Source organism: Athene noctua, chromosome Z (genome assembly GCF_965140245.1).
Source record: "Athene noctua chromosome Z, bAthNoc1.hap1.1, whole genome shotgun sequence".
Taxonomy (NCBI): domain Eukaryota; kingdom Metazoa; phylum Chordata; class Aves; order Strigiformes; family Strigidae; genus Athene; species Athene noctua.
Window position 1 is genome coordinate 26,156,065 of NC_134077.1, and position 25,382 is coordinate 26,181,446.

The 25,382-nt window shown below is 41.5% G+C and overlaps 1 protein-coding gene across 9 annotated transcripts in view; it reads left to right on the plus strand.

Moving 5' to 3' along the window:
• The first annotated feature begins 445 nt into the window (after nucleotides 1–445).
• HOMER1 (homer scaffold protein 1) overlaps nucleotides 446–25,382 on the plus strand; it is a 145,562-nt gene continuing 120,625 nt past the window's right edge. For 8 of the 9 annotated variants that reach the window (XR_012635533.1, XR_012635534.1, XR_012635535.1 and 5 more), the window contains exon 1: nucleotides 446–1,488. Coding sequence is in view for 4 of the 9 variants with exons in the window: in XM_074932108.1 (XP_074788209.1) it covers nucleotides 1,484–1,488 (5 nt within the window). In the remaining 5 variants the exon portion in view is untranslated. Of the gene's footprint in view, nucleotides 1,489–6,148; nucleotides 6,260–25,382 lie in introns of all 9 variants that reach the window. The other variant, XM_074932111.1, reaches the window with a different exon arrangement.

The following is a 25,382-nucleotide window of genomic DNA, read 5'->3' on the forward strand; positions in this document are numbered from 1 at the left end:
GCCCATGGCGCGCGGCACCCGCTCTCCCGACCGGGCCGCATCGCCCGGGGCGGGCGCGGGGCGCGGCGGCGGGCGCGCGCGGCGTTGCCGTGGAGACGGCGCCGCAGGGGGCGGGGGCGGGAGGAGGCGGTCCGGCCGCCGCCAGCGCCCCGCGGAGGCGCACGGAGGCGGCCGCGGCGCGGCGGCGCGCGAGCACGAGCCCCGCACCCCGCTCTCCCCCCCGCCGCCATTCCCTATTATAGAAGGAGCTTCCGGCGGCCTGGACCACTCTGACATCATCCCCCGCACCCCGGTGACGTCAGCGCCGGGAGCGGTGCGTGACGTCGGTGCGTAGGGGAGCGCGGTGACGTGTGCTATTTAAAGCTCCCCGGGCGGAGGATGGAGGCAGAGCGACCAGGAGCGGGCTAGCCGCGAGCGGTGGCGTGTGCGGGGCACCGCAGGGCTCGGCTCGGCTCGGCTCGGCTCTTCCCGCCCCTTCCCCCGGGAGTAGCGGGACGGAGGCGCGGGCTGCGCGCGGCGGCTGCGCCTGCCCACCGCGAGGGGACGGGCGGGCGGTGGTGGAGGTGTGAGGCGGAGGCGGGGGATGCGAGCGGGCAGAGGCAGCGGCTCGGGGGCGCCGGAGCAGCCGGGCACCGCCTGACGCGGCGATCGCTCCCTCCGCCCCACCGGCGGGGCTGAGCCCGCGGCCCCCGCCGCAGAGGAGCGTGGGCTCGGCGCAGGCGGCAGCCCTTCCCGCCGCCCGCCGGCAGTGACCGACCCGCCGCGCCCCAGGACGATGGCCGCCCGCTCGCCGCAGAAGAAGGCGTGACGGCGAGGAGCGGACCCGCCGCCGCGGGAAGGAGGAGCGGCGCCCCGTATCTCCGCAGCCGGGGGTGGGCGGGCGGATCGGGGGAGCGAGGCGCCAGCCCGCCTCTAGCCGCCGCACGCCGGGAGCCCGATGCCAGCGCCGGTGCCGCGGCTCGCTCTGCCTCCTCGGGAAAATGCATCGGTGTCCGCCGCGCTGCCGGCGGGGGTGCTAGGGGGAGCGGCGGCGTGGAGCCCTGCGCGCATCGCCTGCCCCATCCCGCTCCGCCTTTGAGGCGCACGGAGCCCTCGGCGGCCGCTCACGTCCCGGCGACAAGCGCCGCAGCCACCGCCAGCCCCTCGCAGAGAAGGCGAGCACCGCCGCGCCCGCCCGCAGGAGGGGACCCGTCTGCTCCCGGAGCCGCCGCCGCCGCCGCCCGCCTGGAGGCCGGAGCCGCTGCCTGCGGGCGCCTGGCGCGGCCGGCGGCCATGGGAGCCCGGCCCACGGGGGGCGCTCCCTAGGGCGCGGGCGGCCCGGCTAGCTGCGAGCCGGCGGCGCGTCCCCCTCCCCGCCCCCCGCCCCGGGCCTGCGCGGCGAGCCCAGCGCAGCGGCCCGCCGCCACGGGGCTGCGGAGCTGCCGGCGCGGCGAGGAGCGCCCCGGGGACGCGGCACCGCCGGTGCCCGGCGCCGCCGGCCGCCATGGGGTAAGGATCTCGCGGGGACCGCCGAGGCGGGGGGCGGGAGCGGCTGCCGCGGGGCTGCCGTTGCTCCCGCAGGCGCTGCCGGCCGCGCACGGGGGCGGGGGTCCGTACGGGCAGGGGTCCGGCCGCGGCCGATGCCGAGCGGCAGCCCGGCGCGCCCCGCGGGGGGCACCGCCGTCTGCGGAGGTTTGGCTCCGCCGCAGCCGCGGCGGGCGGCGGGAAGAGCCATCCTGGCTGCCGGATCCCTGTCGTGAGGACCTCCCCGAGGGTGGTGGTCGGCCCTGAAGACGGCTCTTTGAAGCTCAGGGTAACTGGGTGAAACTTCAGAGCAGCGGAGGCTCGTTTTGGCTCGTCGGGAGTCGTCAGGGGCTGTAAAACAACGTGTGTATTTCCCACTCAAGTGAAGACGGCTCTAAGGAGATCTGCTTTACAGCAGGTGCCCTAGTAAACTGGGACATCCATGAGAGGCTGTAAGGAAATGAGAAGCAATAAAATCTTTAAAATGAATCCCATCGCATCTAATTAGTAGGTAAAAAAGTGACATAGATACCTGTGAAAACTTTACACAGCTGTATCCTTAGTAATTTGTACAGTGAGATGAAAAAATAATCCCTACTACTGGGCTTGTCTGATACTGGAATGGGAACCCCTCTATGTTCAAGAGCATCAGAAACCTGCTATGATTTGGCAAACTGCAAGGTGGGGGCAAATTTATAATGCGTTAACAAGTTTTCTTGGTTTTATGAGACTTTATGGTATAGTTCAGAGTACAGAAGTTACAAGTCATGTCCTTTGGACATTCAGGAATTGGTATATTCATGTGGAAGTTAAAAGCATGTCTTTCCTCAAGCTGTTAAGGACACTTGGAATTCTCCAGTCTATTAACTTTCTTGCGTGAGGTGTGTTAACAACTGCATCCTTGGCTCTGTCCTAGTCACTGGTGTTCGTGGTTAAAGGTGTAGGAAGGAATGACTTCTTAGGCGAGCGTTTATTTTCCTGTTGTCTTCTCTTGCGTTAAAAAGAGAAAATCCCAAATAGAATAAACCCAAGCTTGCACCTGTCTACATATTCAAGAAAGTAATAATGTATTTCAAAAACCTGCCAAATGGGTAAATGATAGTATAATGGTATATTTTTAAAACTGCTAAGCAGACACAATTTTGTAGCTTTTTGAATTCATATAATGGAAAACCTCGTATTTAAAATCAATATTGTGTTTGTAGATATATTAAAGTGTATCATATTACAAAGAACTGTTGAAGAGGAGTAAACATGCTTTCTTCAGAATTAAACAGCATTTCTGAAAACAAAAACCTGGTTTAACAAAAAAGACTCCCCCATTTCGCCAGCTCCAGTACTGCTGGTGTTTTAGTGCTGTAGCTTCTTAATGAACAGTTCAAATCCACATCTGTAGAGGGAGTTGAAATAATCCTAAATTGTTGGTGTGATAAGTAGTACCTTGTCACATTGAGGTCAAGAAGGCAAAAGTTGCTGGCAGATATTTTGAAGACTTCACACATTGGGGTATTGCAATATAGAGTTCCTTTGCAGACCCAACTTCTAACAAGGTGGACAAAATCAGAAATGTAGTTATGTGTTGCTGGTAAGCTCCCTGTGCTCTAAAAGTGAGCAGGCACATTGGAGCCAGGACCAGCACCAACTCTGTGGATCTGCAGTTAAGTGTGAAAACGTTTGCTCGTGTTCAAGGCAAAAGTCTTGATTCAGCAGCTGGTCTGTATTTTAACATCTAAATGAAGTTGCCTTCTGTGGATTCCGGAGTATTTCTAGACCAAGGTGTACTGGACTCTTAACACTGCTGTTGTAAAAATGTTCTTCTGATAAGGTCTTAAAATGGAGTGCTCTAGAAGCAAGTTTTAAAATGGTTGATAATCCATGTACATGCCCACATGAGGGTCTATGTACTGTATTCAGTATTTAATGGGTACTGCTATTCTGTGTGAGCTTGTAGTACCCGGCTGGTGGAGAGTTTGCCTATTCCAATGGTCAGAACACAGAAAACTTGAGATGGGGAGAGCAATTGGCTTGCCAAACCAGCAGTGGCTTTCGTAGTCTCATCTCTTACAGTGAAGAATTCACTGTTCTGGCAGTGTAGTTCAGCCAGCTTGGTACACTGAATACCATCAGGCAAGACAGGTAATTAGGTGCTGTGTATGTGGTGGGTACCAAGCTGTGGGTGACTGGTCTCTGGACCAGTGCTGTTGTTAGTTTTGAGAAACCTGAAACTACAGAATGGTCTCTAGGGTGCAGTAGTTCAGGAAACACACTCAGTGCTGTATCCGGTATGTTTGTGGGTGTCTCTCATCTTACAGAAGGTGAACAAATCAAACCCTGGGGATTGTATAGGCCAGGCACATAGGATGTCCTCGCTTGATTTTCTGATAGTGGCACTACCTGCCACTCTGTCCCTCCTCTCCTAGTTCTTCATCCCAGTTGCATGAAGACAAGTTCTTATCAATAGTCAGTATTGAGTGATATAACCATTTATTTGTGCAGGCTCTTCTTTTGGGTTGGACCACACAGAATAGCATTTTCTAATAGGAAGACATGGGGTTTTGTGTAAATAAGATGACCTCAGTATCTTGTGTTCTAGTTCATAACACATCTCCCTTGTATTCCCTGTATTGAGAAATACAGAATTTACCAGTATTGTGCAGTCAGTCTTTGAGCAGAGATTTGAATACATTAAATGCCCTCAAGATACAGATCTTCAGTAAACATACTCAGGATGTAAATTGGTAGCCTAGATTATTGTATACATTGACCGGGTAAATTCTGTGTTAAAGCTGCAGATTTTACTGGTCATTGGTACTGCTTTTACTTTTAGCGGCGGGCAGGGGAGTTAGAGGTTTGTATTTCTGAACTGTGATACAGTCATTGTGTAGGCTGAAATGAACATGCTTCATGCTAGATACGGAAGCTGCACAGCCATGAAGTCTGGTAGAGTTGAGAAGTTGGTCTTCTGTTAAATTTAAATGAGGAGTTAATCCAAGAGATTATTAGTGGGTAATCTCTCCATAACTACTTTATTGCTTACTGTTCTGTGGACAAGTACCCAAATTTCTTACTAGCTTTCCTTCATTCTTGCTGAATGATAAGGAATTACAAGGTAAAAGCTTCTGCAACATGTGCTTGTCTCTGTCATGTCATGTTAATCAAAGTGTCTTTATAAAGACTTAAACTTCTCTTTTGTTGTACTATGTTTAGTATGTTATCTTCATGAAGGTGGTTATGGTATGTGTCAGTTGGAGATGGCAGAATTAGAATACTAGCATTTTTAAACTGGATGGAGAATATTGTGGAAAATGAGCATTTAGGATATATTATTAGCACTGGAGTTGCCTAGAAATAAGTATTGAACTTTAATTTTTGGCGGTTGGCAAAAAGTCTGTTGCTGGTTGATCCACTCCTAGCTCTTATCCATTTTGAAGGATGGGGAGTTAGTCAAATTCATTTCTTTAAAGCACTCAGGATGCAGGGTCCCATTTGGAAGAGAGAATACTAGAGTTGTAGGGGAATTGACAAATTATGCAGATTCTAAACTGTAGGATGTATTCATTTTTACAAATCCTGTTTGACACTTTAAAATCTAAAAAATATGTGAAAGTCTATATGGTTCGAACATATGGGACAGACAGATCTTGCTGTGGAAATTGGTTTTGGTTGGCTGCATGTTGATTTGCTTTTTCATGTGTTTCCAAAGCATGGTCTTGCCCTTAAACTTTGAAGTTTCCTTTCTCTAGCTGGGTAGCAAGACGTGAATACTGTAAAGCTGTTAGGAGCCAGAAGCATTGCTGACCACTGAATTTGACCTGGCTCAGGTTCTTTAACCTGTCTTTTACCCTCCCACAGGGTTTAACAATAGCTTTCCCAAAACTTTGTCTTAGCAACAGTTCCATCAGCTGTGCTTCTCTGACACAGAAATATTGCATACAATAAAGCAGAAGGTACAGCTTCTTGGCAGTAGTTCAGTGTTCATGCAGTTCCTGGCCATCTTGCTGTCTCAGGGTAAAATGAGATGCTTATTGTGTGAAAGCAATGGCAGCAAAATAGTTCATACTATCTTTGGTAGCAGCATGGGGAGTGTAACAGAAACAGATCTGCATCACTTGTTATAGATAACACCCACAAAACTTGATTATCTGAGAAAAATTAATAAGGTATAAAGACACAAACAGGTGGACTGTATGTAAATCAGCTTGAAATGGTTAATGAACTACTTCGTCGGGCAGCAATGTGTGGAGACCTCTACCACGCTTAAATTATCTTCTGTCACAGTAGTTTTATGACCACGAAATAAGCATGAGATCTAAACCAGTTCTGGCCTGGCAACACATAAACAAGTGTCCTGAACACTGTAGGGGATGATTTCCATGCTGATCTAGTGAAGGTATTTGTAATGCCTTAAGGTTACAACCAATCTGTTTCAGTATTTATGCATTGTAAAGATTATATAGACCATCTCTTTGGGTGAAATCTTAGTTCTACTGAAAATAAACATTTAAATCCTTCACATTCATCATGCTGAGATTATTTTTATTCTCAGTGTCTCAAGGCAAACATCAGATGAATGCTTGTGTGTGTGTTTTTGTGATTGCTCTCCCCAACACTGCTTGCCCTACCACAATTCTCGTTGTCTTTGCAGGACTCATAACCAGATGTCGAGCCAATACTTGAGGAAGTATGCAGTCTTGAAGCCATAGAGATTGCAATAGCTTGAAATACTGCAGCAGGCCACCACTTCTAATTGGGAGAGGTAGTGACACCTAACTGACATTAGTGTTTCTGCCTGCTAGTTAGTAAAAGTAGTAAGTAGAATTTGGATATTGCTTTTATGGGAATTTTGTTGGAAAACATTTATTCTTTATGATTTTCTCTTAAGGCTGTAATTTAATTTCAGGCTCTTAGCTGATCACTCTTTAAATCACAGCTTTTCAAATCTATGTCTATACATTAGCATACTACAAAGAGAAGAGCATTATCTTGTGATGTAACACTGATTTACTAGTAGTTTCTCGTTAGTATATGTGCCTGGAACATCGTTTTAGCTGAGCCCGTGCTTTTCCAGTGAATTCTAGATCAGTCACCATCTAAACAGTGCAAACACTTCATACAGGTTAAACTTAGTTCTGCTCCTTTAGGTATCTTAAGTTTGTAAATTGTTGAGTCCTAAAGTAATTACTAAGAGCTGGTATCTCTTGTAGTCCAGAAGTTACAGTGAAAGAGGCCCTGAGCAAGGGAGCAAGTGTGGTGTAGAGATAATCAGTGAGACCGATACCAGATCTGGAACAGAACTCGCATGAGTATATGTATATGTATTCACACAGAAATTAAGTGTGCTTGTGTTTTAACAATGCGCCCTTTGTGTCTGAGACAGTCCTGCACTTGAGAAAAATCTCAGGCTTCCCCATGTGTGTGGTTATAGTCTTGGTAAAAGGTAACTGTAACAATGAACAAAGGGTCAAAGTATTCTGTATTATTTAAAGTAAAAACAAAAATTGGAGTACTCAGTCTATCTCTTCTTTTTTTTTTTTTTTAAGGATACTTTGTTAGGTTGAAATGTGTCTTTAAAAGCCCTACTTAGGTGAAAGCCTTCTGTAAAAAAGATTGCAAGAGCATGCTTTCTAGAGTTCAGGGTTTCATGCTGCTCTCCCTACGAGGCTTTTTCAGGTGTATTGAGTCTTAAAGGTAAGGTGCAATGGGTGTAGAAGCATTGCACTATGAAAAACCTGCTTTTAGATATAATTTTGATCACAGGTTTCTTTTCCCCATTCTGTTGCAAGTGTTTTAGTTTTTATTATTTCCAAGGCTAAACTGTGTGAGATCCATCAGAATTAGTACTGTGTTCAGGACAGGGAGGCTAGAGGGAGCTGTGGTTTTATTCCACCTGAGCCTTGCACCACGTGGTGTTGGGCTCTGTTGTATCTACACAGAGCCCTGGTAGTTGTATTAATGTCATCAGCTCCATTCTGCAAACTCATGGAACTGTGTTTGAATGCTGTGTTGATTTTCTGGAATTGCATCACAAATATGCTTCTGGCAACACACTGCATTCTGACACACTTCTCTGGTGTCAAGTAGTGGTGAATGCCAGTCATCATTAAAGAAATGAGTCTAGAGAGACAGCATTTAAACGCTCAGTAGAAGATGCTGGATTGCCAGATGATGCAAGCATACATTTCCAGTATCTAGTAATGATTTAATTTTCTTTTCAGTTACAGATACCAAATTAGGTAACTTAAGCGGTTGGTATCTGTTTTGACTAACGGCTTTTACCTGAGTAAAGAGGGAAGGATTTGAAATAAATGGTTCCTCTTAGGCTTTTCTTCTTCCTCTATGTGCATGCAAATGATTTACAGGCACACTTCTGTCGATCTTTGTGGCTGTATTCTTTGTCAACATCTTGATTGTTAAGTTTTCACTGAGCTTGCCACCAAAAAGTGGGAACAACAGAAGACAGGGGTGCTTTTTCCTGTTGTCTACTGCAGCACGAACATTTATGCAGTGAGCCACATCAGTGCTGTGACCAAGTGACTGCATAGCTGTACAAATACAGGGGCTGGCACAAAGGAAGTAACATTACAGATAGGAATAGACATACCTTTTGCTACAGCGGTGTCTGTTTATTCAGGCAGGAAGTGTTCAGAAAGATCCAGACTCAGGGCTGTGCCCATCTGAGTTTGCTCCTCAGTTTTGAAGCTCATCTGGAAAAGTTTTTTTGAGATTGTCCACTAGGTCAAGTCTCAGCTTAATGATAATGGCATTTTTTACCCTTCGTGTTTTCCATAGTGAAAAACATAATAGGTAATATTGCTGGGCTTCAGAATTTGTGCTTTTTAAATGCTTCTAAATTACTTATTTTGTAAATAGTATGCTGTAGTCTTGAATCCATAGTTAATCTTGAAGCTATTCCTGTAATAGGACATAAAATGAGATCTCCCTTCAGTTTTGAAAACTGAAGAATGAGCTTTTAAATGGTCAACACTTTACAGTGAAGTGTTGGTGAAATAAATCATCTTTGACATGTATTCTTGCAATTCCTACTTCTTGTGCGTATTCGTTTCCAACAGTCTGCTAGCCCTGGCTTGTTTGAACAAAAAGGTAAAAGGATGTACTGTCTGATACTGGAGAATGTAGTGTTTTCTCCAACACATGAGTTACTGTGGAGGGTACAGCCATGTCAGGGATTCTTGGGGTATGAAGTGTTTTCCATGCCAACAAAAATAAGCATATGGAATAATGTATGCTGTGTAGCTCTGTTGTCAAATCATTACATGCAGTAACTGTAGTCCTAAGCAGCTATTTGGCCAATTGACTTTGAAACCAGAACACCTGTGGTTTTGCACCTGTATTTTTCACTGACTCGTGTGTGACTAAAAGAGTTAACCTGCAATTAGACAAGAACAGTTTCTCTTGGATTAATTTACTTTCAGCTTCTGGATACTGATTTCCAAGTGCTTTTTCAACATCAAAGTGTATGTCCCTCCCATGTCAATATTTGTTCTTCTTTTACAAAACATAGAAGGATTTCCTGTGTCTGCCTTAGCAAGCCTACTTACTATCCAGGTATCCTGAGCTGTCTGCATCTAGATGTACATAGGAACAGGGTTCCTACCAGGAGGAAGTGGTTAGCAGTGCTTGGGAATAAATGTTGTGCTGCTGATTTGAGTCTTAGGTAGGCTTGGTGCTTCAGAAGCACTGCACACAGGTCAGATGGCAGCATGTCTGGCTATGCGCAATAGTAAAACTCCCAGGATCTTTGGGAAGTTTCCTGGAAGAAGACACAGATACTGAAGCACATGGTTAAGTTATGATCCATTTTGATGGGATTTCTGTGTGAGTACTAAACTCTAGATGCCCCTAAGTTACCTCACATCTGAGTGCAAATACTGCCCATGTCTCCTACAACAGATCTTAATGGGCCACTCAAGATCTGAGATAACTTTTACTAATAATTATATATTTGGTGACCTTAAATGTGAGATATATCTTTTAATGAAATCCTTTTTTTCCACCTTAATGATGAATTTTAAAAATCAAGTTGGAGCAAATCTGGTATAGTTCTGTTACTGGTATGGATTTGAAGGGCATTATAGGGGCCTGTAACATCTGTGACTACTTTTATAGTTAGCAGGATCTGGGAATTAATACTATTCTGGAGTGAAGTTCTTAGACAAAGGAAAACAAGCTACTACTTCCCCAGTTGTTCTTACAAAGAACAATTTTACTTAGCATGAAAATATATTCCAAGAATCCTTCTGCTCCTTAGTAACAACCTTAAATTTTAGATTTAAAGAATACTGCTGCTCTTGAGTGCTTGTGTGGACATGGTAATCTTCAGATCACTTGCACTAACTCAGCCTTTACAGATAGGACCCATGTCTAGATCTTGCAAAGGTTACCTTCTGTTCCACCTTGCTTGTCTTGCTACTTCTGCCACTGGCTGTTGTTTTTATAAAACTCAGGACTTTGCTGATTCAGAGGACTTTGTTGTCACTCAGAGCAACATGTGTAGCATGTTGCATATGTCTCTGGAGTAATTTGGAAAAGAATAGTTGAACACCCTGGTGGGACGATTCTGTCAAGGAAGAATATTAGCCATCAACTTCATGTTCAAGTTTGAGGTGGTTTTACAAAATCCAACCATCCAAACAGTTCTACAACCTTGGAAAATGCTATTTATTTAGTGGGAATCTGGAACAGTGGTTTGATTTGATGTCCTATATGGCTCTGGACAAATCCTAATGAGTCTGTTTAGATTCTAAAAATTACTGACTTAATGATCTGGCAGCTTGCATATGACAATCATTTTCTGAAGTCCCTTGGGAAGAATATGGGTGGAATTTACCCAGTTATTAAGATACATACTTTTGTCTTCACCCTGTACAAGTCTGGCTAGTTTCCTCATGGTAGAAGAGAAATATTGGGAGGGATAGAATGATTATTTCAGACTGTCAGTAAGTTAACTGATTTTTGGCAAACCAGATCATTGAATGCTGCCTCATATGAATAACAGTTTTTCAGCAAGCTACATGACTGTTTGCTGCTATTAAGAACTTTATGATAACACACAGTTTATAATTAGCATTGCTGGTTGTGATCACAAAGTGAAATTTCGTCTTTCACATTTGGAAAATGCAGCTAGTGTTTTTCTATGAGAAGCTTGTATTGAACAAGAAATATCCCTAATCAGGGTGGCACAATAGCAGTTCACCTTCTTCAGTGAAACTTGACAGTCATGGTGACCTGCTTGTGTCACCTGACACATTAATGAAGGCCATCAGAAAAAAAACAAGGATTCTGGTTTCAGATACCAAGTTCATAATTTAAACCAATATGCTTATATGCTAGAGGTTTGGGAAATTAGTGGTCATGATCAAATTTCACACAGAGCCAATTATGTAATGATTAAAACTGATGATTTTAAGTTTTAACTGGAAGATACAAGATTTTGCTCTAAATCATCTTGGTTTATATGTATGCTCTTCAGCTTTCTGAAGAACTGTTCTTTTTCCTTTGCTTGTAAACACAGGTTTTTTTGAAGTTAAGTATGGTATTAGTAGTTCCTACTCATGGCATTCTATTTACTAGGTTAAACAATCCTATGTCATAGTACGTATTCTGTTTCTAAATGCAAAACCTGTTGGAGAGTGGGAAATGGCAGTTTCTGCTACATGGACTTGTATTTGATGATTCAGATAAGCCTCTTTTGGAAGGAAACTTGAGCATGTAAGTGCTTCAGTTTGGAACCTATGTTTAGCATACACGAGTAAAATGTTTTTAAATACAGCTTTCTTTAAAACTGACTTTGCAATGCAAGCATTCTGTGAGTAGCTAATAAGCCTCCTTGTTTCTGGCCACTGTTTATTTCATGGATACAGAAACACTAGGGCTTGGCTGCTTACATTTAGTATCTATTCTGGTATTTAGAATACCTTAGCAAAGGAGTGGTGAGGGGGGCTTTTCTAATTCTTGGTTTGTACATAGGTTTTGAATGTGTTGAACTGTACCTGTTCATTCAGGTGCCATGTAAGGAAAACCATTCCTGTTCATAAAAAAAGGTCATACTGAAATAACTGACTAGCTCTTAACAAGCACTGGTTTCTGGTCTGTGATTACATGCTTCCTAACTGTAGTAGCATGTATTTATTGCTTTTTGCATATTTTGAATATTTTTGTTGGACTGTTAAGTATAGGTCTGTGATGCAGGCAATTCCATGTGAAATAGGTAAGAAAATTCCAGTTTTATCTGTCGCAGGCATTTGAGCCAACACTTCTGCACAAACTGCATGGTGTATATTTTGTTGCTCAGAAAGTGCTGAGTAGTTTCCTGAGATTGGATTTTTTTTTTTTTCTGTAATTCCAACAAGTAAAGTAACTTCCATCTGGATAAAGCCCTGATACCTATGTGCTATCTTTGGCTTAGAACTACTGTCGCAGGTGCCTTTTCTGAAGTGTAGCTCTATTTTAAAGTATGCTTTGCAAAGTAGTTAATGTAGTTCCAGTACAACTTTGTCTTTACCAGCCTCCACCAGCACAATCAAAGCAAGCACATGAGCTGTCAGTGAAGAAATGTTTCTTTACATTATTTGGATAGCAGTACACAAGGGTAGTACTGATGTAGGCATTGCGTTTCCAGCATGGTCGTCTTCCCTATGAGTGACACAGTTGAGACATCAGCTTATCAGTGAGACAGCCTAGTCCAGGTCCAGCTGTTCCTCTCCAGCTGTTGGGGCTCATCCCTACAGCACAGCACTTGGCATAATCCCTTGGCTGACATTTACTGTGCAGACCAGTGTACCTATTCCTTGTCGGCCTCTGTAGCAGGCTGTATGCACCGTTTGCTCCATGCAAAGTGTGTGGTCATACTGGTATATTTAAAACAGCTTGTGCCCTGTATGCTTGTTGTGAATTTCACGATTATGATGGGAAGTTGCCTGACAGTGCAAGGTATGTCACTGGGGGAAACAGGATTTGGAGCCATCCTAGGAATGCCTTCAGTGTTCTGACAAGCAAACTGCTCTGGAGGCCTGTCAGGAGAAGTATTTGGGTGTCCTGACTTAGGAGGAGTCTCAGAACGTGTTTAGCATATGTGTGGTATTAACAGTCAGAGAAACAGATCTGTCACTTCCAGTTACAACTCTATAGATACCACCGCTACTTCCAAAGTTCGTGTTTACTAGGCTGTAAGTTATCAGAAGGGAGGGACTTGCTGGCATTGTAATGGCATGCTCGAGGTGAATTAAAGAGGCTTTATAGTTCCTGCAGTACTCAGTGGGATGACTCAAGTTGATTTTTTACTTATGAATATAAAATTAATTTGTTTACCTTTCTAGGAGTCTAACTCAGTTCCCTGATACAGATGGAATAATCCAATTCCCATCTTGTGGTGTGGATCAGTGATTCTTTTTGAAATATAGCATGTAGCTGTGGCAGTCTGGATGGGATTGCAAATTGTTTGAAGATCAGTTGATGGTGATAGTGATTAAATGCATGTTTACTCAGCCTGATTTGTTCTGTTCACTCCATATGTAAGTTCTGATACTTCTGCTGGTGAAAGCATGACTTCAGCTTTGAGCTGTCTGTGGTCAATGTGCAGGTTGTGCTAATGATTTATTTCAAAGTGTTTATTTCAGAGGGTTAAGTATAAAAACTCAAAACTTAGTGTTAGCTGACAACTTCTTATTGTTAAATAAGGGGTTTGTGAGTTTTAAGATGGAAATGAAAGGAATGACAAGTCCCAGGCCCACTAAAATAAAAAGTATATTCACATGTAGAAGGCATGTCAAAATTAGTAACTTGGACATGTAGAAAAAGGTGAGGTGGATGTGATTGATGGGGTGGAAAGTGATAAGGAGGTGTGATCATTTCTGTGTGAAGACATACAAACCAAGGAGTGTGATCATTTCTGTATGAAGACCTACAAGGAATCAAAATGGAAGTTTAAAGTCGGTATGGAGGGTGATGAAGACTGGAAAGAAACATTACGAGGAGGGGTTGCTAAAGATTGTGGTCTAAGTGAGGAAGACTTATTTTGCTACAGAAATATGTTTGGGAGAAATTTCTAAGTGTCTTACAATAAACAAAGAAGGTAAGTATTCCTTGGTTTTTCTGTTACGAACAGGTTGCTGAGAGATCTAGTCTTCAGTATAGCAAAATTATGAGTAGTGTTAGTTGAATGTTGTCTCTCAAAGTCAAAGATGATTGGAAAAACAGCAGTTAAGCTTAACAATATCTCAAAATCCTAATTTTAAAATACTGTCACTCTTCACCCTATAACTGCTGATTGTCTTGGTGGAAACACATGGTGAATGGATTCTATGATTTTGTCTTCATTCTATTCCTCTTTAGGTTGCAAAATTCTCATCTCTTGCTATTGTCAAATGCTCCAGCTTTGTCTCTGTTGCTTCATACCTGTGAAATACGGCTATCAGAACAAATTCTTGTTGTAGGCAATGATAAGACTTGATGGAGTGCACAGAATCACACTGGACATAAAATTAAATACTGCATTTACATTATTGAACTCTGCCATGTTTTATGGAAGTTAAGCTAATGTAGGATTGCCACTGTATTATTTCAGTGCTCTGCATGACTCTGTGTACTAGTGCCAGTTGTCTGTTCTCAGTTCCTTCTTGCTGTGCTGGCTGTGCACAGTGACACTTGTCAATGCTGCTGAAGGATTTCATTAAGCAATTAAGTTCATCTAATAGAACAGAGGTTGTTGATTTTTTTGGAAAGTCTTGTGCTTTCATGTCAGGTCAAAGCAAGGAGTTTCAGTCTGTCAGTTGTTTGAACGTGCTTCTCTGAGTGGCACTTTTACCAGTACTGTCTTATGACCCTTATATCCCACCAAATAGTATGATTAACATCAGAGAGTCTTTATGCACTTTCAGGGTTCTGTGTTTCCTCATCTGTGCCTCAGCAACATCACCTAAGTGACCCCATCTAATTTGGCTTAATTCTCACCTTGTCTAGTTAGCATCAGTCAGTTCAGTTATTGTGAGTGAGTGGCATTAACAGCCCTCTCCAAACTGAAGATTGTTTTGCAAAGAAAACTACTGAATTTAGATCTCAAAGGGTCCATGAACTAATCGGAGGGTGTCTCTGAAATGTGACAAGGAGAACATGCTGGATAGGAATAGGTTTGCCTTCTGGAAATTGCAGTAGATTGAAAATCATGTCCCATCTGGAGCCTTCTTCATCCTCCTCGTCCTCCATGCCCCTGGAAAATAAAGTGCTCCTGGGCCTGCTTGTAAAGAGAGCATGGAGTCCTGGATCACCAGCAGCCCCTCTGGATCCCAAAAAACCTTTGTACTCTCACCCTCTCTGCTTCTGTATTTGGAGAGCTGTGCTTGTTCTGCTGGTATAGGGGTTTTCTTCCTGTCTTTTATCTTCTTTTTTTTTTTTTTCCCCTTACAACTGTAGGTCTTGTAATGGTTCTGAAGACTATAGATACTGTCCCTGAGGGCCATGTCTAGAAAGTCTGTTTAAACTCTAGAAAACTGGTGGTGCAGAGGGCAGGAAACTAACTTACACATTATATGACTGTGTGTTAAAAGTGCTGTGCTAAGTAGCAGCAGAAGTTCAAGCTGAACGGTTAAGCTGCTTTATGTTCTCCTTAAAATATCTGCATGAGTTCTGTAAGAGTAATTTGACTGACACACAACTCAATTGCATGCGAGATTTAAGGTGTAGATTTCAAAGGAAGGATTGCCTCTGTACAGAGATTATCAAGGAACTGGGGAATTAAAAAGAAAACCTGGTTATCAGTTGCTTTGGACCTTTCTAAACTTTTTTTCCATGACAGGTGTGAATGACATTATTTCTTCCTTCACCACGTTGTGCTGTGTAGGCTTCATTCCTCTCATTTCAGTTTGTGTTGTAAGTGTGGGAAAGGTGCTTTTCCATGCTGTAGAATGAAGTGTTTCATTACCTGCCTGTTTCTTTTCAAGATGCAGCTTAGCTTAGTTTACTGCATGTAAGGGCTGTTGCAGGAATGTTAACATCTAGACTACTTACAGAAATGCCTAGTTAGCCTAATTCCAGGGTTCTTTGATCACAGAATAGAACTTGCCATTAGGTTGTTTTTCTGTTGGCTTCTGGTTGACACTTTCAGTGACTATGTGTGGACGATAGCTATACATCTTGAACTTAACTGATGAGTTGGAAAGATAGAAGAACTCCTCTCTTGAATTCCTTGATGAGAATTTTTGTACAGAGTAAAATCCAGGTATAAAATACAGCTTTGGATCAATTTTTGCTATCACAATTACTTAGTATTTTCACTATAGGTAAATATCTATCCAAAAATTCAACCTAACATATTTCAGCTGCTCTTAAATCACTAGAAGCTGATGATTAGTTTGCTCCAATCTTGTAATTTACACCCAAATTTAAGGTAAAAGTTAATTCACAGGTACCTTTGTCCACTTGCATGATTTAGAGGAATAATTGCTTAGGTACCTATAAAAATTCGGAATATGCCTATATCCCTGAAATAATTTAATAAAATGAAGTGAAAAGTGTGAAAACAGTACTTGTCTGTGGTAATAAACTTTGTGTTAGCTCATCTGACTTTCAAAGCTCTCATTTGATTCATGGTATGAAAATGAGCTTTCGAAGGTTGTATGGAAGGACAAGAAAGGAAAGCCTTAGAGATGGACCTTCATGCAGCCATTGGAGTAACTTTCATAGTCAGTGATGTATTCTTGGTGTGGATGTTTTCTGTAACACTTCAGCTGGTTCCATACCTGCAGAACTTGAGTAGCATATGATAGCTGGGGGCATGGGAGAACAAGTATTTCTTAAAAACCCACAGAATTAGAGGAGTGAAAGCAAAATCAATGTTTATCTATTTTCTTCCTTTTTTTAGAATCAGGTTGACACTACACTGTACCTATCCTGCAGGTACCTTTCTTTAGCACAAGCAGCTCCATGTTCACTGACATTGTACCAAAAATTTAAGAGTTTAGGGTTTTTTTTTCCTTTCTCTAGAATATAAACCTTAATTTTAAGTAGTATGCATTTTGCTCCAAATATAGGAGTTAGCATCTTAACTGGCAAATGTAATTCACTGTGTTTTATTTTGACCAGGACTTTGTGGGCATGTCGATTCTGCTTGTTAGCTCAGCAGGGAATGTCCTTACCATCTTGGTGTTCTCCAAAAAGCAGATTCGTCACCCAGTGTGCAATCAATCAATAATCACACACTCAGGAGAGACACTGCTTATTTATTTTAGGGTTACACAAGTCTAGGTGATCAGTGGTTTCCCACAAATCAAGCATGCCAGCAGGGTTTTTAGCTGTTTATACAGAAAACTTGCAGAGTTAGTAATTTTCCAAATCCATCCTCTCTATGATGATTGGTTAGTAATTTATGTACAATTATAACAGTGCTGATACAATACTTCTACACATGCTCAGGGGAAGGGTCTTCACCTGTAGGCATGTTTTTTAGTATTATAATGAGGGTAGTTCAGCTAAGGATACATGGACCTTGAGTTTGCTTGCCAAGTTGGCAGTCTATCTTCTTCAAGGTCTAATGGCTACAGATATCCTTGCTCAAAGAAGGCTACCTACTTGTTCTTCTGATTAGGGATGCCTTTGGCTTTAAGTTATATAAAGAACATCTTTCTTGACCTAAGTATAATATTGCTACATTCTTCTAAAAGTTTAGCCTTCAACATTGGGAGACCCAGAAAACAGCCGTACTAGACTGCTAGCTCTTCTGTGCAATTAGGAGGCAGACTTCTAGAAGAGGTTCAGCATGGCGTGGACAAGCAACTAGTGAGATATTGCCTAGATGAACTGCCTGAGCTACAGGTGTAATTGCGACTCACATCTAAGTAAAATGATTTTTACTGCGAAATCCTGTGCTCTATGTCCTGTTCTTTCTCTCTTCAATTTTTGCTTTCTTCGGTTTGTGAGATAGCAAAACATGAGTTCTTGCTGTTGATCTGGACGTTGAGGGTATTTAGTAAGACCCATCTGATTTCACTGTATCAGGGATGAATATGGTCCATTGTTTGTTTGAAGGAAAATGAGCAGACACTGTCATTCAGATTTTCACTGTATTCTGATAAATAGTAATGCAACTAGAGAATTCACTTAAATCTTCTCTACTGATATTTTGAATTTGCTCTGGAAATTAAGAAAAAATTTAAAATATCTGTCATGCCGTGAAGTTAACACTGACCTACCCAAATAATTTATTCCATCAATTTCATGAATTTTCAGTTAATGTATTAAAACCTTCCCCATGTGATAAGCATCTGAAGATGGGATAAGACAAAAGACAATTCTTAGTTTCTGAGGGCTTTTGCATTTTCCATCCCTTTCAATATGGTGAGGGCCAAGGAGGGCTGCAAGGGGGTTGTTCCTAATGCAAGATGTTGAGGGCAGAATCTTTTTGCTTGGTGTGCTCAAAGTATGCTGACTGAATTAACAACCAACTTTACTATTAACACACTTTGTGGTATCTTTGAAGTGGATGTGTGTGAGTGTGTATATAAAAAAAACACTGATCAGAGCACACAAAAACTAATGTGACGTTAAGGCCATGAAGGCAATCAGGACAAAGAAGCATATGGGAGAGAAATACTTAGGGGACAGCTGTTTAAGTGACCCTTGTTCCTGATGTTTTGTAGGGTTTCAGTCACTGAGATGCCTGAACAGAAGTGCTGGTGAAACAGATTGGGAAAGTGTATTTTCTAAGAGGGAGGGTGCCAAGGAAGAGTAGGTCAGATCAAATGAATGACTGGAAATGAGGCAAGAAGGTAGGTCTGAGAGACGGGTCAAAGCCAGGACACTTGGGTCCTGGTCTAAGACTCCATTCTCATGTGCTTGGGTCTGCCAGCACAGACAGCGTACTGTCCTGCCACCACCACTGTCCTGACAGTAAACTCACTCTGCTTGGCTTTTCTTGTCCTCTGCAGAGAGTGGGAACCTGGGCGCTGATTTGTCCTGTGTTTTCCAACTCTGCCAGCTTCCATGCTGTTGATGTTATTAAATTTGTGAGACTGAAATCTCTCTGCTGTGCTACAGTTAATTTTGAACCTGTGCTGTGAAAGAAGCTCTTCACTATTCTAAAGTTTACCAGTAACTACTATCCTTCGCTGGTCTCTTGCAAATGGGAAGCTCACACAGAAGAGGAATGAATTTAAGTGAACTTCCTCATTGCTCTTCATAATTACATTTTCTGCGTTTGGGGAAGCTTTTTGTTTTGTTTACTAGAAAGAGCATTGTTTCTCAATGTATGATAATCCTACCTCTTGTGATTTTGTATAACAACTATACATTTTAAGTGCTGTCTGCAGTTGTCTCACAGTGCCTGCTTGTATGGTACTCCACTGCCTTTCTTCTTTCTCTTCCTCATCTGGAAGGTCTCATGTATGGGCTTCCTGAGCATGTTTAGTTGAGATTGACAGATACAGAATGGTTCACTTTTTTTCCCAGATGGACTGTTTTACAGGATTATATGCTCATAAAGGTGCCATCCACATCAGTAGATGTGCCACAATGTTATCAGAAGGAATGTATTTCAGGAATGTTTTCTGCCCTACATTTGGAAGTTACCTGCTTTCTTGGCCTGCCTCCTGTGTCATAGAGAAACTTTTATTCATTGATACAAGTAATCATAAGTAGACAGTTTTTCTACTAATGAAAGTCTGTAATTACTGACTTCACAGAATCAACTAGGCTGGAAAGGACCTTGAAGATCACCTAGTTCAACCATTAACCTAATACTGACAGTTCCCAACTACACCAGATCCCTCAGTGCTAAGTCGATCCTACTCTTAAACACCTCCAGGGATGGGGTCTCCACCACCTCCCTGGGCAGCCCATTCCAACGCCTAAAATTTTAATATGAAACTGACTTCATTAGACTTTGTGTACTCATGGGTGTCAGATTTAGCCTAGGTTGTATGTAACGATATTCTTTGCACGTAGCCATGTGCACGTGTTTTGCATATACTTCTTAGCCCATAATAAAATACGAGTTTGGTTTTTTGTTTTTTATTTTAAGCCCAGAGTTTTAAGGTATGCAAATATAGTGCAACTGTTCTCCTTTCTGCTTGAATAAATCTGAAATTTCAGCTGGTCTTTACAGGGATATTAATATTTAAAAGATAATAGATTTCTGAGAATTTTATAAAAACAGCCAGGTTGAAAAGACTGCTGGTTGGGAGAGCAAGAGCAGAAATCACTTGGGTCAGATGTTCTGCCTCAAAATGCAGGAAAGTTGCAGGTGGAAGTTTCCTTTCATTAGACACTGGATATCCAACTGTGAGTTAGAATTTGTTTTAGACTATTTTTTATTAATTCTTCTATTTGTATAAATACTTAAAAAAACCCAAAAACCAAAAAACAAAAATGAAACAATTTGGTAAAGGGGTTGCCATCATCACCAGCATCTCCTTATTGAATGAACAGAGTGTGAGACTGAGTGATACACTGTCTCTTTAGGATGATACAAAATGTTGCAGGTGTAAAATTGGATGAAGTTCTGTCACATTTCCACTGGGATGGGTACTGTGGCGTTTCTGTTACATCTAATTGTCTGCCTTCACTGTAAGTACTACCACCTCTGGAATCTTTTCCTGTAGACAGTTTTCCAGGGACTTTTATATGAACCTGTCACAGAATCATTTCCTGTAGTAAACTAAGATTTTGCAGCTTGGACAGTATCTTAGAGAATGTTGTGATTTCCCATTCATTGGACTAAAGCTACTAAGTCAATTGGAATTCTAATACCAGCTATGACTCAGTCTGTTTAATATTAGTGTCACCATTGTGCAGTCCAGTTTAAGAAGGGAGACCTGCAATTCTTTTGGTTATTATATACCTTTTAATGTTAGAAACGGTTTCATTGATTCATTGGGGGGGGGGGGGGGGGGTATGGGGGGGAGTGTTGCCATTATCTTCTAAAGTTATGTGTCATCTAAGGGACTTCAAAAATCTAATGTTTTAATATTCTTCAGTATGAATATACTTCAGTATTTTCAAAGTCTGATCTGTAATTTCATAGGATTGGAATTACTTTAGAACATGTTCTGTATTTCTACCATCTTTGAAACTCCTTTATTCACATTTAAGACTAGAGCTAATGAGCAAAGTGCATGGATGAAGAAGCATAGATGATGTAGTGTGGGCAAAGGTGGAGGGGAAAGGGCAGAGTTTATAAACTGGGGTTTGAACCTTTCCCTGATAAACAGGCAACACTGGACATCAATATATATATATTATAGAATTATGAAAATAAATATTAAAAACATAGGCTAAAACATAACCTTGGAAAGCCAAAGTATTGGAGCTGACCAAGCAGATTAAGCCAGCAGGCCTGGCAGCATCTTGTGGCATATCAGCAAAGCTTTGTCTCCTCATCACCCATGACAAAACACTAATTTAAATATGAGCAGGTCACTAAATTATTTTTTTCTGATTTCCTGTATTTCATGTCCATTAAGTACTGTGTGATATCTGATTTTAAGACGCAACACTTCAGTTGGTCAAAATGTCGGATCCTTGAAAATCTAACGTACAGTATGTAATTATGTTTCTGGCAAAAGTAAATGTATTTTTTATTTTATAAGTTTAATGAAAGGTTCTGGATAATTTTTCTCTTCAAATCCTGAAAAATTGCTGGTATGTTAACTCAGAAGTGGTTAAAGATCTAATACTAAAAGCTGATTATTAAATGGAAACAAAACAGTTTAGAAAAAATCTGTTCTGTGCAGCATTATATAGCTATAGAACATATTCCGTAAACCATTGAACTTTATAGGTTAAAAAGGTGTGTATATGTATTAACTTCTAACTGAATACAGAAAACTTACCAAGTTTTTAGGAACAACTTCCTAACCTTTTGCTGACCTTGAGTAAACCTGACTCAAACCCGAAACATAACAGCAAAAGCAGGTCTAAGAATCTTAAGTGCAGAAATGGATAAACTGCTGGTGATATAGGAGAGATTTTGATCTAGTTGCTTGGTTGTAACTTCCACTTCTTTTACTATCTCAAAGCTTGTTTTGAGACGCTAAAGTTGTTATTGTATGTACGTAATACAGAAGGCAAAATCTTAAGATGTACTTGTTTTATAAGTATGCTGAGTATATTTTGTTCAAGTACTTAATTTTGATTTTTATTTCAAGATGGCAGCTGTTAGTCACTTTCTGTCCAGAAAAATATTTTATTTCCAAATGGTTTCCATGCAACAGGGAGTCAATGTTATGCACTACTGCCCCACAAGCTACCATATACAGTATTTACCAGACTTCAGAGCATTTTTAGGAATAAGGAAAATGCTGTGTTTTTCTGTTGATTTGAATTATATTCTGTAGAGCTTGTTGACTCAGGCTCCTGAGAAACCATTGGCTGTGTTTGGATGCCATAGCTGACAAATTAGTCTTCGTGATAGCTGTACTTCTAATCACTCTTTTCATTTCTTTTCAGGGATCTCTCCTCAAGCTGCTTAGAGTAATAAAAACTTGGTGCAGCTTTAAAAACAAGCTAGGAAGAGTATTTTTTTAAGACTGTAGCAGGGCACTGGGAGAAAGTTGTAGTCTTGGTATGCATTTAAAAAAGCAGAAAGGTCTTTGTCATATCTTAAATCTGAGGATATTAAGCAACTGCCTGAGAGATCATGCAGGGGATTCATGTTGTTTCATATGGGGAGAAATTACCTTGTATGACAGATATGTACCTGCTCAGAACTCACTGTGTGCAAAATTACTACCTGAAGAAACATGTGTTATGTCTAGTGAGAGAGTTTGCAGTCCTTAGGACAGGCAGTGTGTGTGCTGAGCCTGCCAGATGCCATGTGGCAGGGTCAGCTGTGCCTGTGGCTGTAATGGGTGGAGGGCAGCACACTTTTTGTCCAGTGTGGATAGAGAACTTGCAGCGTGGTTGTGCTCCAGTTCTGAGCATAGGGATGTTTCCTGGTTTTGGATGCACAAGGTATTGTCTTCATCTGAAACTCTGAGACTGAAGTCCTAAGAATAGGATCTTGCTCTGTTTGCAACTTTGAAATGTGATGAAAAGAACTTCCAAGGCCCGTTTTGTTGGATTTGTCTTGAAAACAGTCTTGTATGTGGACTCCATGTGCATCAAAAACAGTAAGTCTGGTTAATGCACTTTGGAGTTTATAAGATCTATATTAGAGAAATAGAAATTGCTGAAATGATTGATGTGAATGTTCATTCTCATGGACTTTAGAGCTATCAAAGCTGAGTTTAGTAGGTTGGACCCCATCACATTGGGGTCCTGCTTGTTCATCCTCTTTTGTCCTATACTGCTTGGAGAGAATAGCTCTGCTTAGAGATTTAAAACTTCTAGTGTATTTGAATGCTTTGGGAATCCAAGAAGCTGTTGTATGAAGTTTTAGATCTGTTTTTTCTGTTTGGAGCAGGGCGGGAATGTCATGTGCAAGAAACCCATTTTGATTCAGGGAATTGAATTCAAATTAGTTTATTGCCAGTGAAGATGAAGACAAACACGGAAAACACACCTCATCTTCCCTGCGTACACTTCAACTCCTTCCTGGTCTCCCATCTTGTCACCACATGTGGTATTCAGAAGATGGCAGTCAGTGCCTGTGGTGGCACTTATTTTTTTAAACTCAATTCCTCTGTGGGCCACAGTCCCCTCAGTGTTATATCTGTTCCCGCATCTGCTGTCTGCTCCTGCTTGGGCAGCTCCTTGCTCCAGTCCCTGCTCAGGTGTCATCTCCTGTGTGTCTGTTTTTCTCCAGCTCCAATCCTGGTCTGTTCTTGTGTCTGCACAGAGCAGTCCCTGACCTTGTCCTCAATGGTGTAGCACTCTTCCTACCAAAACCTTGTCAAGTTAGCCCAGTATGCAGCGGGAAGGGAAATGGGTGTGTTTAAAAAATTTTTTTTGGCGTCATTAACACACTGTAAGGGGAGTAGGGCAAGTAGGACATCAACTAATGTTGTAGAAGTTCATACCTTCTTTTCAGTGGCCTTATTGTTTTTATAGTAACTAAGACAACAGAAACGCAGCCTTGAGAAGTTGATACTATGGCCATGAAAATAACTTTGGAGTTACAGTAAACAACAGTGTGGGGAAAGAAGTAAGAGGAAGGAGATCTCAGCACTAGTGTTGGCACAATATGGAACTACCAGACAGATAAAAGAATAGATATTTTTATGTATTAGCAAGTAAAGTTCTTTCTAACCTTCTGTGCTAATTTAAGCTTTTTTTGTGAAAGCTTTAATTAGTCTAACATATAGAGAAATGAAACCTTAGGTTCTTATATTCAGTAGTCTGCATTTTTTTGAAAAGGATGTGTTAAGATGTCAGAATGGAAAGAGTGGTGGAAAACACTGTTCATTCAGCTGTTAGGACACTGACTTTTTCTCCTAAACCTAGCCTAGCACTGATCACATATCAGTGAATGGATTTCTGTATCAGTGGTGAAAAAAACTGGTGCAACTCTTAACCTGCTTAAGTAGCACTTCTGCTGCTTTCCTTAGTCCTCACATTGACACTCAAGTCCAAGAGGACTTAACACTTATTTTAGTCTCTGTTTGACCATTGTAATGTTGCAGTCTAAGCCAATTAAGAACAGCACCATATTATCCTTAATGTTTTTGCCATGCCTGAGTGCACATTTCTAACAGTCAAACTGTGTTACTATGGCATTCTTGTTAGTTTCCTTTCTTTTTATTCAGCATCAGGATATTTCTGGAAAAATGAATGACTTCTCTTTGTAATTAGTGTTGAGTTCTTGTCTTAGTTCTATTACTGTCTTTAATGAATACTAAATACTTTCTGGTAGTGAAGGAATGACAAGAGAAAGCTGAAAGAGGAAGAAAAGAGACAGAAGAGTAAGGAACCAATAGGATTCTTTTACAGGATTGTTTTTTCTTATTTAAAGCTGATCGTGCCTTCCTAGCTCAACTCTATATAGGCAAAAGTAGATTTAAAAATGTGTATATATATATAAAAATATTAAATATAATTTTTATATGTATTGAGCGCTTAGCAAGGAAAACGGGAAACTATTTTCCTATTTAAGTAATACTAACACTCCTATAAATAATATTACTTCAATTGAATTAATTGAAACTTCCAGACTGGGAGGTGGTCATGGTCCTGTGTGGATAATGCAAGAACAAAAATTTTGGTTAAAGATTGATTAGCTAAAATTAGAAATCTTGTCTATTTTTTGTATATATTGCCCTCTATTTCTAAATTTTTTAGCAAATCTAACATTTAAGTAATTCTGTATGTCGCTACAGACAAATCCAGATGACCTAATTGTATTGCAGTTTTGAAGGACTTCAGTGGCATATCAGTCTGATTCTATAACATACTTAGTCCTGTAGACATAGGTGTATAACTTTCTTTTGTTTGAAGAAATAATCATTATAAATGTTCATCATCAAGTGTCAAAACATTGGTCTAATTCTAGAGGCATCTGAAGTTTAGTGTCTTTGTCTGAAAAAAATCCTAATTACCCCAGTAATCTGGCAAAATTATGATTTATCCAACTAGTTTAATGGAGCTGTGCTTTTTCCACAGAGTGTAGACAGCTTGTCATTCAGCAAAGCTGTAGCTTAATTTAAAACATGGAAAGACTGTAACTATAGTTTTATCAGAAGTGATTAAATAGGGTATGTAAGCTTCATTTCTGCTGTTCCATACCTAACTGTAATGTCTATGCCAGATTCTCACATGTGCCCTTCAGAGTGCTCTGGTTTGGCTTTGAGCAACACTGCCAAGCAATCAGCAGGAATATGCAGGCCACCTCATCAAACAAATTGAGGATATTTAGGTGGGGCAGTGGAATGTTTTTGTGCTGACAGTGCAGGAGAGCAGGTAGCCAGGGCTGAACACTAGAGGTTCTGCTGACACTC